General features: G+C 45.4%; 1 protein-coding gene across 2 annotated transcripts in view; it reads left to right on the top strand.

The window, feature by feature from the left end:
• Positions 1 to 13324: 13324 nt before the first annotated feature.
• Positions 13325 to 17258, top strand: part of NETO1 (neuropilin and tolloid like 1) — a 109329-nt gene continuing 105395 nt past the window's right edge. For both annotated transcript variants that reach the window (XM_042962348.1, XM_042962347.1), the window contains exons 1-3: positions 13325 to 13360; positions 15378 to 15431; positions 15665 to 15802. In XM_042962348.1, coding sequence (XP_042818282.1) covers positions 13333 to 13360; positions 15378 to 15431; positions 15665 to 15802 — 220 coding nt within the window. In that variant the 5' untranslated portion in view covers positions 13325 to 13332. The remainder of the gene's footprint in view (positions 13361 to 15377; positions 15432 to 15664; positions 15803 to 17258) is intronic.

Raw genomic sequence — 17258 nt, 5'->3', positions numbered from 1 at the left:
CGGATGCTGCTTAGAGTGATGGGCCTGTATTTTGCACTTAGTATTCTAGAAGAGCAGACTTTCTTCTCAAGCACCTCTAGCCATATGTATGTCGTTACAAATCCTGAGTTGTGTGCCTAAAATAAAAGAATATGAGTCAAAGGTATATACCAAGAATAAATCATAAAAAATCCTTATTGCTAAGGGTAACAAGAACAATGTGTTCCACCTTTAAATTAATATATAGATGGTCTAAGGAAAGGCAAATCCTTCATTTCAGAAAGATGGATACTATGGTACTTGAAAGTAAATTCTAGATAGATAAAAATAAGGTATTAAATTCCAACATGAACATTTAATATTTATTTTCTGTCTGTCATCTGTGTATCTAATCTATTTTCATTTTTTGAATGCCTTTTTCCTATTTTGGGGGAGAGCAAAATTATAACTCTTTTATTCTTTTTGAAGGTAAAAAAAAGTGATACACTATTTGTATCACTGGGTAATTCAGCTGGCCTACGTTTTGTAAAATATACCCTTTGGCTGTAGGAAGTGTTACTTTAGCACAGCACGTCCACTCTTCATGAATCAATCTGACCTTCTTCTCTCACTGCCTTGCAAATCTACTCTCTGTGTATTCAACACAGAATCTTCTTGAAAAAGAAAATAGGAACTCGAAGAGAAGAGACTTTATTTAAGAGCTACACTCTTCCCTTGAGGACTTTGTCTTTTGAAAAAAAATAATTTGGGAGAAACTCCAAAATACAAACAAAGAGATTAATTGTTGCGACCACAAATTTGCACAAATAATATATTTGACATAAATCTGACTATCCCCCTGAATTCTCTCAAATCATCCTTAATATGTGTTGTAGACTTCGATAGCGGTCACATCTATTACAGATAACTTTCCTTTTTTTAGTGTTGAGAAAAAATTTTGTATTGAGTGTAAGATTTCAGGAGGAAGCTCCTTGGTAGCTACATGCATATCACAAGGGATGCTTCATACAAATTTGGAAATAAATTTCTTTTGCAGAGCAAAGGGAGAGAACTGGGTATAAATCTAGCAGGCTATGCACTCAGTGAACAAAAAATATGACTAGCTTTCTTTGATTATTTCTGAACTCAGTTTAACCCTCAAACTCTAATATTTGCTCAAATGTAGGAAAGCAGTTATTTTCCATCCTGAAGATAACACGATCACTTATAATTGAAACTTCACTTCCCCCCTTCCCCTCGTTGATTCTAGACCAATGATGAGGTTCAAGGATCAGCACGTCCTAATTGGGGAAGTCCTGTCATTGTTTTGAGAGGAACAGAATTATTACCAAGACCTGGGAATTAATGCGCAGGTGCCAGGCTGGGGACAAATTATAAATATCAATAAGGCAATTTTGATATGAAGGAACTTTCCCGTGACTCAGAATTGAATGATTTGACAAGGACACCTGAAGCAAGTACGAATAATAAACTACTGGAATGTTCCCTTGAAGCCTCGAAGAAAAGAATGGCTTGCGATGAGTCACCTGGGAATGCTGCTTTCAAGGGTGGGTAGCACCCTCAAGATCCATTCACAGATTCCGCTAATCGCGTTTGTCTCAGAACAGGGACAAGACTTCCCCAGTGAAGCCACGCTGAGACCTTAACCTAGTAACTGACCTACAATTGGTGAAGGGAGACGAGGTCAGACCTTGAGAAAGCAAATATCAACCTCGTGGCATTTGCCAGGAGGTAAGGAATGACCGCCCATCAGTGGAGTATTTGTTACTATATGGTCAGTGAATGATTCAAATCCAGAATCCCATTCTAAGAATCTGCCTCCTCGGAACACTTTGGATGCCAAGAGCACTGTTTTCTTTGCCTTTCCCTGGGAGAAAACAAACAGACGAAAAAAAAAATCTCTGGGTTAAGACTCTATATATAAGTGGCTATCTTATTTATTTTTAAATTTTTTTTTAACATTTATTTATTTTTGAGAGAGAGAGGGAGCGTGAGCAGTGGAGGGACAGAGAGAGGGAGACAGAGGATCCAAAGCAGGCTCTTTGCTGTGAGCACAAAACCCAATGCGGGGGTTGAACTCACAAACCGTGGGCTCATGACCTGAGCTGAAATCAAGAGTCAGCCTCTTAACTGACTGAGCCACCCAGGCCCCCTTGTACATAAGTGGTTATTTTAGAGGTTCTTCTAGGAATTATTGTCAGGGTGTTGGGCACTTAGGCTAGGAAAGGAAAGAAGCCACGTAAGTGTGTGTTATCCAACAAGCCGCTGCTGAGGGCAGCTCGTCCTTAATCCTGCTGGTTAATCTGGAAGCCAAGGTCAAACACTTTGGGATTGCACTACAGGATGGGTGAAGGAGACCAGCTCCTAACAGTCATTGTTTGAAGGTTGCTTTCACCTTTCCCTGCTGACGGGTACTCAAGAGTGAGCTTCCCAGAGGCAGCTCGTAGAAAAGCCATTTGCAGGTGCTGGCTGTGCGAGAGGTAGCCTGGGAGAATGCTTCCTCAAACGTTTGCCTTTGAGGTTTTACTCTGACTTTGTCCATTTCATCTTGGTTTTCAAATTGGTTTGTATGTGGCTGTTCATAATATTCTCTGGCTTCTTTTCCATTTTTATTTTTCTCCTTCTCGTTATTTGCTTTGTTTATATGCCTCTTATTTCCTTTCTTGCTCTTGACCAATCTTATCAGAGACTTATCTGTTGAATATGGTTTTCCAAAGAACTAGAATTTGGATTTAATAATCATCCTGACTCTTTTGGTCTATTTCACTGATTTCTAGCATTTTCTTTGTTATTTCTGTCTTTTCTTCCTTTGAGTGTACAGTGTTTTGTATCTAGGCTTTTTTTTGTTTTTGTTTTGGTATTAGAAACCCCATTTTCTTCTAAACCTTGCTGTATAGCAACCCACAGATTTAGAGATTTGTCTCTACCCTGGTCATGAAGTTCTAGATTTTGATCTTTCCCTCATAATTTCATCTTTAATCTTAGAGCCAGGCATTAAATGGAAATAATTTTTATTGTCGTTGGTATTATTGTTTTGGTTTCCAGACATGTGACATGAAACTATACTTTGGATATTAGTTTCTATGTTATTGTATTCTGATAGTAGGTCTGTATGCTTATTCGTTCAATTTACCAGTTTTGTTTTTTTGCATAGGATGTATTTATTTTTAATAAACGTGTAATAGGAGTTTAAAATGTGTTTATTTTTAAGGGCACCCGGGTGGCTCAGTCGGTGAAGCATCTGACTCTTGATTATGGCTCAGGTCATGTTCTCACAGGTTGACAGGTTGCTGAGATTGAGTCCCACATCGGGCTCTGTGTCGACAGTGTGGAGAGCCTGCTTGGGATTCTCTCTCCCTCTCTCTCTGCCCTGCACCCTGCTTGTGCTCTCTCTCTCTCAAAATAATTCAAAAAACTTTTAATAAGTAAATAAATAAATAGTATTTATTTTTGTTGAATTAAAACTTCTGCTCATATCAAATACATTGACCTTATATTCATATGTTCTCAATCTTTGCTAACTTTAGATATATTTAATCAGTTTCTACGAGGATTGTGGTAAGGATTTTCCAGTGCAATTATTATTTAATATAATTGTCTCACCGTTTTTTCATTTATCCTTTTTTAAGAAAATGTTAATCTGAGGCTATATTTTAGCTGCACTATGTTCAGGAACATTGTATCAGTTTGCCATACTCTTTTTCCTGCGAATACATGATAACATTTTTTCTTTCCAGATGTTTATTTTGCTTTGATTCTATCTGCTGAAAATTAAAATTGTCATCCAGTATACATATTTGACTGGGATGCCTTTTGCTAATCATTTATTCTATGTCTATAAACTATGTGAAATATTTCCCTTACAGATACGTTGCTGATGGATTTTATTTTAGTTGATAAAATTTGATATCGAATCAGAAACACTCCTTTCACTGATATGTTTAACCCTATAGGTTTATAGTAACTTAAATTATAATCTAAATAATTATTGTAAATCTATTATAATTATAGTGTTCTTTTGCTTTCTTGCTTTATTTATTTAGTTATTTATCTGTTTTCACTTACATCTTCCATTGGATGGGTTGAATACTTCTTCACCGACGTGAACATTTTTGGGTTGAATACTTCTTAACTGACATGAACCTTTTATATTTTTTACTCATATAGTGATTACCTCTAATTTATTTATTTAGAGTTAGGGTCATGTTCCCTACCAATGGCTTGTGATATTCAATATCTCTATTTTTTATCCAAACCAGACAGGAAACTCAGAATACACTTAAACTCTCTGTTCTTCCCATCTTCCCCCATACACAATATATGTCAATCGCTCATTTAGAGAACAATAAATTTTCCTAAGACTTTCCTCACCTTTACTTCCATACTGCAATATATCCTCCTGAAGTCATTATTCTTCTTGCTATAACACATCCTTTATGTGTTCTTCAAAACTGAGAATGCTAAAAATATCTTTCTTTTCCCTCTTGAATTAAAGCAACAGTTTAAATGCAGAGAGCTTCCTTTAAACCTGACCGCACAGCTCTATTGACTTTCTGTACCCAGTGTTACTTTTCAAAAGAACGCTATGAATATAACCCCACTTCTCTGAAGTGATCTATATTTGTTTCTGTTGAGCTGTGTTTTTGTTTTCTTTTTCTTTCTTGTATAATCTTTGAGAATCTTCTCTTATATTTGGTTTTATTAAATGTTATTATTGGAATTCAAGTTGTTTATTTTTTTCTCCAGAAAAACGCTGTTCAGTACTTAGATGCATTCTTGGTTTGAGGTCTGACAGCACTCTTTAATTATGTTATTATTAACTTCAAACACTTCTCATATTTTGTCATTTTTTAACCCTTCTTTCACTCTGAGATGTATGCATAACCTTACATATCTCTCCTCCATACCTATTAACATTTTCTTGATGCCTTCCAGGAAAGTACTTCAACTTTGATCATATCAATATATTCATTATTTTTTTTTTAACATTTCAACAGTGATCACTGTTATACCCAGTATTTCCAAAGTCTTCTCCTTCTGTGTCAGTTATCTACTGCCATAAAACAAAGCAGTTCAGAGCCTAGTGGCTTAAAATAATAATCAATTTATTAACACATGGTTTCATGGTTAGCAGTTTATACTGGGCTCAGCTGAGTGGTTTTTCAGCTGGTCTTATCTGAAGTCATTCATTCAACTGGTGGATCAACCAGTGTCGGATCGTCTAAGATGATCTCGCGCAGATGTCCTCGAGACGGCTCTGGCAGTTGGCTGGGGGTTTGGTGTTCTAGCAGCCTTCACTGGGAAGGCTCATCCATGTTCCGGGTGGTATCATTCTTCACGAGGCTGTCAGTGTTCTCCAATGGTGATAAACGACTTCTCATCGACAGAAAGTTGAGCCCGAATTTGTAAGCACTTGCTTAGTCTCTGCTCACAACATGGTCGCCAACGTCTCATTAGCTAAAATAAGTCACCAGATTGGATTGGTGGAGAAATGAACTCCAACATCTTTATGGGGGGAGGATCACCATCATATTTTAAAGGACTGTGCGGAGAGGGAGGAAGGAATTATGGTAGCCATGTATGAGAATGCTCTACTGCACCTTTGTAACTTCTTAAAGTTTTCAATAACCTTCCCTTACGGTGAGCACCTTTTCTTACACTGGTATAAGTATTATATCTTGTCTTTCTTTCAGAGTGCTTACACAAAGTCATTTGTTATTTTCTTGGGAGTAGCAGCTGTCTTGATATGATACTTATTAAAGAAAAAGCAAACACCCAAGTCCTAGTTGGTTCTTCTCCACCTGAGTTTAGGGGATGGGAGTTTGGAGTATGTCTCAGGACAGGAAAGCTCTAACGTTTTCACCTTGATTTCCCGATCTCTTGCTCAGTGCTTTATATGTAAATCGATCTAATTATGAAGCAACTCTGTATGTTACCCTTCCTGACTCATAGGTGAGGGAAATAGGCTAAGAGAGTTTAAATAATTTGGATGCATCTACTAATCGACAGATCTGGCATTGTAGAAAGAAGTTCCTGACTCCAATCTTCTTAACTGGCACATGTCACATTTAAACACTAAAAATCTTCTTCAGGCATTGCCATTTCTTCTAACAGAAGAAACTTCTGATATTATTTAGCGTGGTCGTCTGTCAGGTGTATCCACCTGCTTTCTCTTTTTGGTCCATGTGTGTGTCTGTATGAATGAATATTACTCATTTGTTCCAGTAGGACTTGAAAACAGCTCCATCAATGATCTCTGCCATCGCCACTTTTTACCTTCTGTGTGCCAAGGCTTTTGATTTCCCTATTGGTGTTTTCTATAATGCACCTGCTGTTTATATTAATTGCTCTTTGAATTCTTTTTTTTTTTTTTTTTTCTTCAAGAGTAACCTTCACGGACACAGGCTCAGCAGTGGTGGCTCTCGGGGCATGCCTACTCCGGCTGGAGTGAGTAAGTGGGACAATGGTAGAAAACACGAGGGCCTTCCTTTGAGCTCAGGTGAGACAATTCAAATTGAACAGCGAGGTTAGTTTTTGCTTTTGTTTTTCCCTGTGAGCAAGAAGATCTGGGATTCCAACAGCTACCACCTTACAGATAAAGCAACGCTGTGGAAACCACTGCACTTCCTTTGGCCTCATTTTCTGCATTTTCATTTCATTTTATTTAAAATAAATAATAAAATTATTTTGAGAGAGAGAGAGTGCAAGTGGGGGAGAGGGGTAGAGAGAGAACCCCACACAGGCTCCCTGCTCAGTGTGGAGTCCTACTTGGGGTTCCATCCCAAAACGCTGGTTGAAATCATGAGTCCATCACTCAGCTGATTGAGTCACCCAGGCACCCCCATTTTTATTTATTTTTCTTTTTTAAATTTTGTTTAATGTTTATTTATTTTTGAGACAGAGGGAGACAGAGCGCGAGTAGGGAGGGGCAGAGAGAGAGGGAGACACAGAATCTGAAGCAGGCTCCAGGCTCTGAGCTGTCAGCACAGAGCCCGACACGGGGCTCGAACCCACAAACCATGAGATCATGACCTGAGCCAAGTCAGTTGCTTAACTGACTGAGCCACCCAGGCGCCCCCAAATTAAAATAATTTTAACTGAGTCCTCTTTGATGCTAACTCAGTTATTACTCAATTATTACTCAGATATTACTCAGTTCTCATACTCTGACCTTGTGGGAATGTCTGGTTCCTGTAATGCCAAACATGTCACCCACCTTATGGTATCTAAGTGAAACCTAAAATCAAACATCTGTTTAATAAAATATTCAAATTTGTATCCTATGCATATAGGACAATCCTTACTGGTCAGTGCTTTCCCTTCCCTGTCTGTTCCTTTGCCAAAGGCTGGCACTGGGCAAACCACGGAGTTAAGACCACTCTCAGCGCCCCTCGGAATGTTTCTACTTTATATCATTTCCAACCAGCTCTCCTTTCCTTCGCCTCCGTGAGAAGGTATCCTTCTAGAAGAACTGTGGCTATGGCGAAGGCATGCATTGCGCACAGCCAGTCATAACTACAAGAAAGCCTTGATTTCCACGAGAGATATATTGAAAAATTAGCTATGTGTGTCGATTAGAAAACTATTTTTGAAGATTTTTATTTCAAATGATACATTTACTAAAAAGCATCGACTGCATTTCCCCTTGGTGTTTTTAAACGATCATAGCCATCACTGCTTGGCAAAAATGCGGTTGCAGTATCACTCCTTTCTTAAAATTTTTTTTTGCAACTCAGTCTGCCCTAAAACTGGGGGAAAGAGCTATTTCACATTTTTGTTCTTGAAAATGTGTGGGATGTTTCCTTATACATGTTGAGTATAAAAGCGGCTGGACAGTCAAGGAAAGAAGGTTACAGGACTTTACTATTATATATATCTTAAAAAACCCAGTATTTTTCATTCAGCATTTATTTCCACGCACAGAAGCTTGTTTCACTCTTCAGAATTATTTCATGAGTCAGACATAAGTCCTGTCCTAGCCTAACATTCAGGGTTATTTTCAACAAGCAAATGTTGGTTTCAACAAGCAAATGTTGATTCTAAAAATCACCTAATAACACTCACTAAATCATCATCATAATATGACATGCCCTAAATAAACAAAGGAAATAAACGAAGGTGATGCTATTGAGTGATATAATTAAGAATACAAAAATGGTATGGCCACATAAGCAATCGTCCCCTATGCTTCTCATTTAGTAACTTTAAGTGAAACTTTGTATTCCTTAATGGAGGTTTTTTTCATAAAATATAGACATTTTCTCCAGCTTCATTTACATCATAGGGCTAAATTCCTTTTTCCACTACAGGTGGTTTTCTCCCCAGACTAACAGTGAGCGTACTCTGTGCATAACTCAGGACGATGGCGATGTATCTTTCTATCTCAGGATGCATCTTTATAAAAGTTCTTTTGGTTTGTGCCGATCTACAGAACCCTAGCTACTAATTAGGCTGCTGATTGTTTACAAAATCTTGATGTTATTTTTATAAGCCACTGTCAACTAACATTAATCAGGAGGAAAAGAGAGTTTTTCTAAATTTTAGCATAGACTGGTGGATCGTGGAGTTATTTCTATTCGCCTCACATTTCCCCCAACAGAGATAATAACACATTGTTCCCGGAGCACGACTATCATTTAAAATGAAACAACGTAGACAATGACCACGCGTCTGTAAGTACTGATGAAAATTGGTTGAATAATGAAGTGCTCTGATAATTCTCACCCACAAGAGGCTAATATTCGTGAGATACCTGACAATACAATGTATTCATGCTTCTAAGAAGACCAACTTTTATTTCTCGCGTCATGTTCATAAGATATCCTGTCTGGTCTAAATATAAGGTTTTAATGATTTTAACTCTCTTCTTTATTATGAAGATTTTCTACTCATGACATATTTACAGGCTGTTGAAGGGAAATACGGCTTCCCATGTTGGTTGAAACAAGTTTCACGTTGGAGAATGGCAGATAACTTTTAAAGATATTTCAATATTTGGCAGCAAATTATTTATTAATACAAGTTTTGATAAACTAATGCTATGATGTGTAGATTGTTGATTTAATAAAATGGAAAAAAACAGCTTTACGTAACTACGTAAATAAATTTAAATAACTTCTTTAAAATAAAATTACGTAATGCAGAGTGGGTCAGAAGCGCTATTTTATTCCAGTTATTTTTGTAACCTCACCTGTTACAGCCAGAGAAAACCAACCTTAAGGATGCTAACGCTGCAGAGGAATTAATGGAAGAGTCCTGGAGCATCTGCAGTTTTATAATTTGCTATACAGAACCACGAGCATGCGGACAGAATCAGAGAAAGTGCCCTCCTCCAATTCTTTTAAGGGTTCTGGGGATCTTTCCTAACCATTCATTGTGATCAGGTGCAAGGGCAAGGAAGCCAATGTCACCTTAACTGGGTTCAAAAAGTATGAATTCTACCTTATGTTCTATACGTGGCCTCTATTTGGATGCTAACTTAGAAGGACTGTGGCAAGCACCTTCTTCCGGGCCAGCCCGTTTAACTTTACGAAATCGATCAGTTTATAACCACTCCCTTTCAAAATGCTCATGTCTTGAAATCTGACCATATGTGTGCACATGACCTTCCTTGGAGAAGCTGAACTTTCCCCATCTGTTGGTGTTTCTCAGAAAGAAAAGCCTGGTGGGTCTCCATTAGGGAAGGAACATTACTTGGCAAGTGGTGGGTCTCAAAAGTGAGAAGGCGATTTGCCAAGAGAGCAGAATGTGGTGGGTAGTTAAAAGTCTTTCTGTGTGTCTCTGTAGGAAAATGAAGAGAACTTTCAAGGAAAAGTTGCAGCCACAGCCCGGGAGGATCAGGGCCACGGTGCAAAGGCCACATCATCATCTGTTTCAGTCTCTGGGTGAGTGAACAGAGGACCTGGTCCAGGACATGCCCTCAGCACTGAGGCCACAGAAAAGGGACCTCACAGCCCCAGACACTTCCCCAGAGAGGACTGAAGCTCATAAATCAAAGAGGCAAAGAGGCCCTTATTTCTGAGAACTTGACTTCAAACACAGACATATTGGCCACTAGGTTGTGCAGAGGAATGAGACAATGTATAAAAAGTCTGGATCTCCAGCACCCCCCCTCGATTTTTCTTTTTTTGTTTTTTTCTTCTTCTGGGATTTCCTTCCTGAATTTCCTGCAAGAACCACTTGTCTAGCAAAATTTCGGTGGCCACTTCCTTGGCCCAGTAACAAAATCTGGGTCCTGGGAAACCGGTCCCGGGCACAGAGGATGAAACATGTTAGACATACTTGAGTGGATGGATTTTAGCAAAGACCAAGGTTCTGTTCTCTTATCTTCAACAGGCAACTGAGAATACAGTAGTTTCCCTGTAGGTATTTTTTTTTTTTAACGTTGTTACTGTTTTATGGAATTGTTTTATCACTCTCCTAAAGAAAGCATATCTTCTGGATGCGAAACAGAATTGCCATCCCCTCTGAAAAGTGTCAACATTCCCCTCTCAACGTGCAGCGTTGACCATTTTTCAAGCACCCTCCCCCACCACCGGGCCCCTGAACCTTTGTCATTTTATTCACAAACCTACTAGTCGCTCGAACCGGCTGCTGGTCGCCCGCTGGTCGCTTGTGCTGCTTTGCAGTTGGGACGTTTCTTCCTCAACTCCACTCCCATCCACTCCCCAACCCCCGCGCTGCCACAATATCACTCCTGGGCCCCGTGACTCCCGCGGGGCCTTCTTCCTGCTTGGCCTCTAGACCCTTTACAGGTACGCACGTGGCCGCATCCACCCCGGGTTGGTGGGCGGCGCTCCTCCTGGCTCCCCGTCCCTCTGCTCACTCCTTGCCCTTTGCTCCAGCTCCCAGCCCGCCCAGTGGAGTTGGGTCTCCGCGCAGTCTCTGTCTGTCTGTCTGACACTCCAGGTCTCCGTTCCCGCCTGCCCCAGCTGCCCACCGTTCACTGAATGGATGGAAACGCACTGACGCACACGCACACACACCTTTTACCCACTTTTACCCTCGTCGGGGACTTGCAGCCGCCTGCAATCCAGAGACCCGAAGCTCGGTGCAAGGTGTCTCGGAGGTGGCGTCTGGGCTCGGGGAGCCCCCTCCCCCCGGACTCGGGGGTCGCCTCACCGTCCCCCCCCACCCCACCCCCCCGGCACCTCCCCTCGCGGCCGCGGCGCCGGAGGCAGGCGGGCCGGGCGCGGGCACCGCCGCCGGCACGCACGCCCCCACGTGGGCGGCCCCGGGCCGCAGCAGCAGCAGCAGCAGCAGCAGCAGGTGCCGCGAGGTGGAGGCCGGGCCGGGAGCCCCGCGGCGGCCGCAGCCCGGCGCCCTCGCTCTCCCGCCCCTCTCGTCTCTCCTCGGCCTCCCAGCCCTCGCGGCTCCGCGCCTCTCCCCCTTAGTCCTTCCTACCCCGTCTACCCACCGCCGCCGTCCCCAGCCGGAGCCCCCAGGACGCACGCGGAGGGGAGCGGGGGCCGGGGCGCCGCGGCCCGGGGGCCGGGACGGCGGCCGGGGCTGGGGGTGGGGGTGGCGGCCGGCCCCGGGGTAGCCGCGAGGTCCGGCCGGCGGCCGTGGTGGCGCGGACAGTCCGCAGCGGCCGGGGAGGGCGGGACGCGGCCGGCGGGGACGGGGAGGTGCCGCGGCGGCCGCGGAGGGACTCCCCCCGCCTCCCGCGCGCCCCGGCCCTCCGCGGGGCCGCCCGCCGTTTGCTGTTCCTTCTCGTGCGTTTATTCGCATTTTCCAAGCTGGGGCTTTCCCGGAGCTGTTTCCCCAGCAACTCTGTCCCCCCCCCCACCCCCCGCCCCCCGAGTTTAACGCGCCGCGCGCGCGCGCATCTGTGCCCGTAGCGGTAGGGTAGGAGGTGTTCTGCGTCTGCCTGGGGGGTTTTAAATATCTTGGGGAAGAGGAAGGTGTCTTCGCGGAAGCCGTTCGGTGCGGGCGACCTCCGCATCAGGCCGGGCGATTAACCGCGAAACTTTTAGGGCTGCCTTTGCCTCCGGCGCGCCCCTGCCCGCTCTCCCCGCCTGTGAGCGAGCGCAGCGCGTGGCAAAAGCCTTCCCCCCCCGACCCCTGATCAGAGGGGGAACCCGCTTGCTCTGGGCAGATGCAGTGTAAGGGGTGGCAGACACCCCAGCTGCGATTTCCAACCCCTGAAAAGTGGTAACCGGACCCCAAAGGGAATTTTCCCGCGGTGGCCCCTCCCCCTGGCTCGCCTTGGATGGGGCCTCGGGATCCAGCTCGGGATTTGCCTGCTCCCTCCGGGGCCCCTCGGCCGGGGCTGGCGGAGTGACGGCTCCCAGCCCGGTCCTCCCCCCTCCCCCCTCCCCCCCCCCCCCCTCCCAGGATCCGAGCGGGTGTGATGTCCTTGCAGCCGCCGCCGCCGCCGCCCCATTCCGCCGCGCACCAGCCCCGGGGGCGCCGGCCGCGCGGTGCTGCCCAGTCCTGCCCCGGCGCCGGGCTTCCCAGAGGGTCGCGCAGCCCACGGCTATGACTCAGGCGCCCACTTGGTAACTCTGCCATCTTCCTGCTCCTTTCCCCCTCCCTCCCTTCCCCGCCCCCTCGGCCACCCCCCCCCCCCCCCGCTCCCCTCCGCCACCCTCACGCCCTCCTCCCAGACGCCCACCCACCCGCTCAGCTCTCCGCAAGATCGCAGAGGTGGCGCGGAGCCCGGCGAGCCGATGACGGACCCCTTCCTCCTGTCTTCAATGCCTCAGCGGAAGATCCCCAAGGGCTGGAGAGAGGAGGGCTGCCGCTGGACATCCTCCCGGAGAGGTTGCTCCGACCTGCTGCTCGGGGTGTATGAAACCGGGGACTGAGCGAGCCCCAGCCGCCGCCGCCGCCGCCCGCCCCGTCGCTGCCGTCGGACTGGACTGGCCCCCGCCTCGCCGCGCCCGCCGCCCGGCCCCGGCCCCGGCCACGGCCCCGGTCCCGGCCCGGGCGCCCCGGGGCTCGCCCCGCGCCCGCCGCCGCCCGCGCGCCGACTGCCCGCGCGTCCTCCTGACAGCTGCGGCGGCGGCGATGATGCAAAGGAGGAGGGTGCTGCCGCCGGCGGTGCTGATGGTGGCGACCGGCGCCCGGGTGTGATGCGAGCGTCATGGTGGGGATGCTGGCTTCGCGGCGGTGAGACAGCGAGCGAGCGCGAGCGCGAGCCAGGGGCGGAGGACGCCGGAATTCGGATCTGGCTGCTGTGTGGGCTCGGATCTCTCTCCCCTCCCCTCTCCCCCCCCCCCCCCCCACTCCGTTCGGTTCTCGGTTGGCACACTGAAAATCCCCCGACTCCGTCCTCTCCCGACCACTGGAAGTCTTCCCGTCTCTAAATGGAATTAGTGGAGATCGGAGCCTCTGGTGTAAGGAACAGACATGATCTATGGACGCAGTTTGTTTCACAGTGAGTACCTTTCCCGCCGCCGCGCGGGGCCACTCGCCGTCCCTCCTCCCGCCCTCCTCCTCCCTCGTGGCCGAACGCGCAGGGAGAAGCCTCGCCGCCGCACTCCAGCCGGACCCCGCAGTCCCCGCCAGTCCGGGCACCTGTAAACTTTCTGGCTTGCGGCACGGCCGGCCGGGGCGTGGGGGCGGCGCGCGGCCGGTGGTCGCTGGGTGTCAGACTCTGCGGAGGAAAAGCAGCCTTTGGGTCTGCGGGGACGTCCCGGGGGCGGAGGCGAGCACGTGCGGGCGCGGCCGGGAGCGGGCCCGGGTGCGGGCGCGGGTGGAAGGGGGCGGCGCGCGGGGCTGCCAGCCGGGGGGGATGCAGGGAATCGCCCTCTTCCCGGGGCTTCTGGAGCTCCGCGGGCCCACGTTTCCACTCCAGGAGGTAGTGCGGGGTGCGCCTGAACGCGGCGCTTGCGGGGAGGGCGAGTGCCAGCCTCAACTCCCGTGGCCCCCAAGACCTCTCGGGGTGCCTTCTCGGGGTAGCGCGTGCAGTGGAGGGGAAAATGGCCTCGGAAGGCATGGAGCAAACGGCGATAGAAGAAAAACGTGCGGTGGCAATTTGTTATTAACAAGCAAGGATTCCGGTGCGGATCCTGTGCCACGCAGTTAAAAGCCCGGCTTTGTGGACGCGTTGGGCATGGTACTTGCTCCAACGTGTGATTCCACCACAACAGGAAAAGCAAAGTAGAGACACAGGGCGCGTACAGCCTGATATTGGTGGCTGTGCACCTGCGTGTCTGCGTGTGCATAGAATCATGGCAAGTTAAAATAAGAGGATCTATGTATATATATATATATATATTTTTTTTCTGTTTAAACAGACAACAACTAATGTTTCACTCTAAAAGATGACCAGGCAGAAGCACAAAGTAATAACATTGATGTACTTTCTCAAATACTAATAAAAAGGCCTACTGCTTTTCCTGGAATAATCTTAAAACGTAAATTTATAAGCCCCTGCCGGCGTGCTTCGGTTTAGGAAATCGCTGTGAATGATACTCTCCCTTCCCCCAATTCATCTTTAAGTGGAGATGCGATTATACACCTAATGGGACTTAGAGATTTTAGGCAACTGGGCAGAAAATAAATGACAACGATGAAGTGCAAGAGGAAAAAGCAGACCTTGTGAGGACCAGATTGTTTGATGACTTTTCTAGCTTCCGGTTTTACAAAAATATTGAGCCAGTCAAGATGTGCCAGTAAAACAGAAGTTCAGGTTTCAAATGGTCCTTTGCAGATTGACTCTTGTTGCAGTAAATAAAACCGAAAAAGAGGCTCAATAAAATGCTTCTAGAAGTCACCTTTCTCAAAGTAAGAATCTATTTCTGGGTAATACCAAATATGAAGTCAACGTGAAGGTTAGAAGGAATTAATTTCTTCGCTTAGAAAATGCTGAGGACAGGGGTTGCTGGATGGGACAGTACCTTTTCATAAGAAACGTGTTTATCCTGCTGCCCAGTGCCTCCAATTCACATTCATCGGTTTTCCCCTGTGCCCCTCCCCCACCTGCCATAAGATTCGCCTGAGTATTTATTTTCTAAAATACAACAACACTGGCAGTGCGTTCTGGTCCCTCTTGGTCCTCCTTGTTTGCCTTTTCAGACTTTCCCCTGGCTTACGCTCTTCCTTCAGAGATGCTAGCAAAGCCATTCTTGAAGGGCAGTTTGGACACAATGCGGGTCCCGAAATCCTACTGTAATGTGGCATTAGTAGATGACAGCATCCCCTCCGAAGTCTTGAGGAGCACATTTGCAGCTCAGGTCCCATCCAGTCTTAACTTGCATCAGTTCTGGGCACTAATTGTCCTGACTTGTACATTTGTAACCAGTTGGGGCATGTTCTGAGTTAGCTTGGAACAGTGAGCAGTAATAAACTTAATATGCTTTGATATTATTTGAGCTTTCTGGGGTTATCGAATATGATCATCTCAGTGTATACTAATATGATCTCTTTCTCGTTTTTCTTTTCTGTTTCAGTTGTAGCAAGTTTAATCATCTTCCATTTGTCTGGGGCGACCAAGAAAGGAACAGGTGTGTTTTTGGGGGTAAACGCAGTGGAGGACCTCTAATTACTTATGTTTCGCTATTTTTCTCATATTCTTAATATTCCAGAATATCTGAACATTTTATAGTGTGTCTAATTGATTGATTTTGACTAAGACAACATTTCAAAATTAATTTACTAATGGATACTATAAGAATGTCCTCTCTATTTTTAGTCTTATAGAAAATTGGATGATGCCTCTTGTTTTCATTTTTTACAGAGAAGCAAACCACCTCAGAAACTCAGAAGTCAGTGCAGTGTGGGACTTGGACAAAACATGCAGAGGGAGGTATTTTTACCTCTCCCAACTACCCCAGCAAGTACCCCCCTGACCGAGAGTGCATCTACATCATAGAAGGTAAGGGGCAAAGAATCAGGGCTGGGGAGAGCTCTGAGCCAGACCTGGCCATCTCTATGCTTTGGGCGGACAGAATGCCCCAAGACATCACAAAGATTGGTTTTCGAGACCATGCACATAAATATCTCTTCAAGAATCAAGAAACTGTAAAATGTGGAATCAAGCTAATTATTGAAATTATTAGTAATGGGTTAAGATAAGTAGAGTCTGGCGAATAAAAGCAAATCAATAACAGTTAATTTTGCAGTTGGTTTAATTGATCCAGAATTCTAAATTAGTGGCATGGAGGCACAGGTTGGCATAATATTGCCTAACGTACAATGGTTGTGAAACTAGTATTTCATTGGCTAACAGTTAGTAGAATAACCTGTACAGTTGTTAGTGTTTCGTTAATAAAATACAAAAATACATATTTATGTCAAAAATAAATCTATAATCATGGTCCCAAACAATCTGAATGATAGTTGCCTTAATTTGTGCTAACAAGTGACATTATCATACTTTAATGCCAAAGTCAGGATTCCGAATTATGATGCTTCTTCTCATCATTCTCTTTCCTGACTCAAAAGATAAATAGTGCTGAAAAAGAGATTCATTTCTCTTCGAACATTTCCAATTTCCATTACCCTTGTAGACACCACTCGATTAAGTACAGCTTTCTAAAATAAATGATCATTTCATCTCGTGATGAAGATTTCAACATCACAAGTGTGAATACCTAATAGCCCCAAACCTGCAACCCTTCCCGCCCACACAGGCACAGACAGATTGGTCTACCTTAATGAAAAAGACAGTATATGTTCAATATCTGCTTCTAAATGAGGGGCATGTTCATTTGGTAGATGTTTCAGAGAAGAGGCTTTCTGTTTAACCGCTTTCAAGAACTTCTATCTAGAGGGGCACCTGGGTGGCTCAGTCGGTTAAGCGGCCGACTTCGGCTCAGGTCATGAGTTCGAGCCCCGTGTCGGGCTCTGTGCTGACAGCTCAGAGCCTGGAGCCTGTTTCAGATTCTGTGTCTCCCTCTCTCTGACCCTCCTCCGTTCATGCTCTGTCTCTCTCTGTCTCAAAAATAAATAAACGTTAAAAAAATTTAAAAAAAGAACTTCTATCTAGAAATGATTCTTTTATCTTTTTGTAACTTTTAAGCTAAGGATATTGCCCTTCTCCTTTTTGTGCGTGAGGTTGAACTTTTAGCAAAGATACACTGCACTCCACGAAGAAGGAAAGAGACTCAGCTCTGATCATAAAGGCTAAAACTGAGAAATCTGGGCTCTGGCAGTTTTTTTCCTCAGATGATTGATAGAAAAGGAAACTGAAATATGGAAATTCTGGGTTAGACTTAGTTGTTCCCTTTATCAAGTTAGTATTACCTATCTATTATGTGTATATGTGCATGTATGCATAGATATGTATATAAAATTTTCAAAGACCTTATCATAGGGTAAAACATTTAATC

The sequence above is a fragment of the Panthera tigris genome, chromosome D3, assembly GCF_018350195.1.
Source record: "Panthera tigris isolate Pti1 chromosome D3, P.tigris_Pti1_mat1.1, whole genome shotgun sequence".
In the NCBI taxonomy this organism is placed as follows: Eukaryota; Metazoa; Chordata; class Mammalia; order Carnivora; family Felidae; genus Panthera; species Panthera tigris.
The sequence above is the reverse complement of the archived record's forward strand: the minus strand, read 5'-3'. Positions and strand labels throughout refer to the sequence as shown.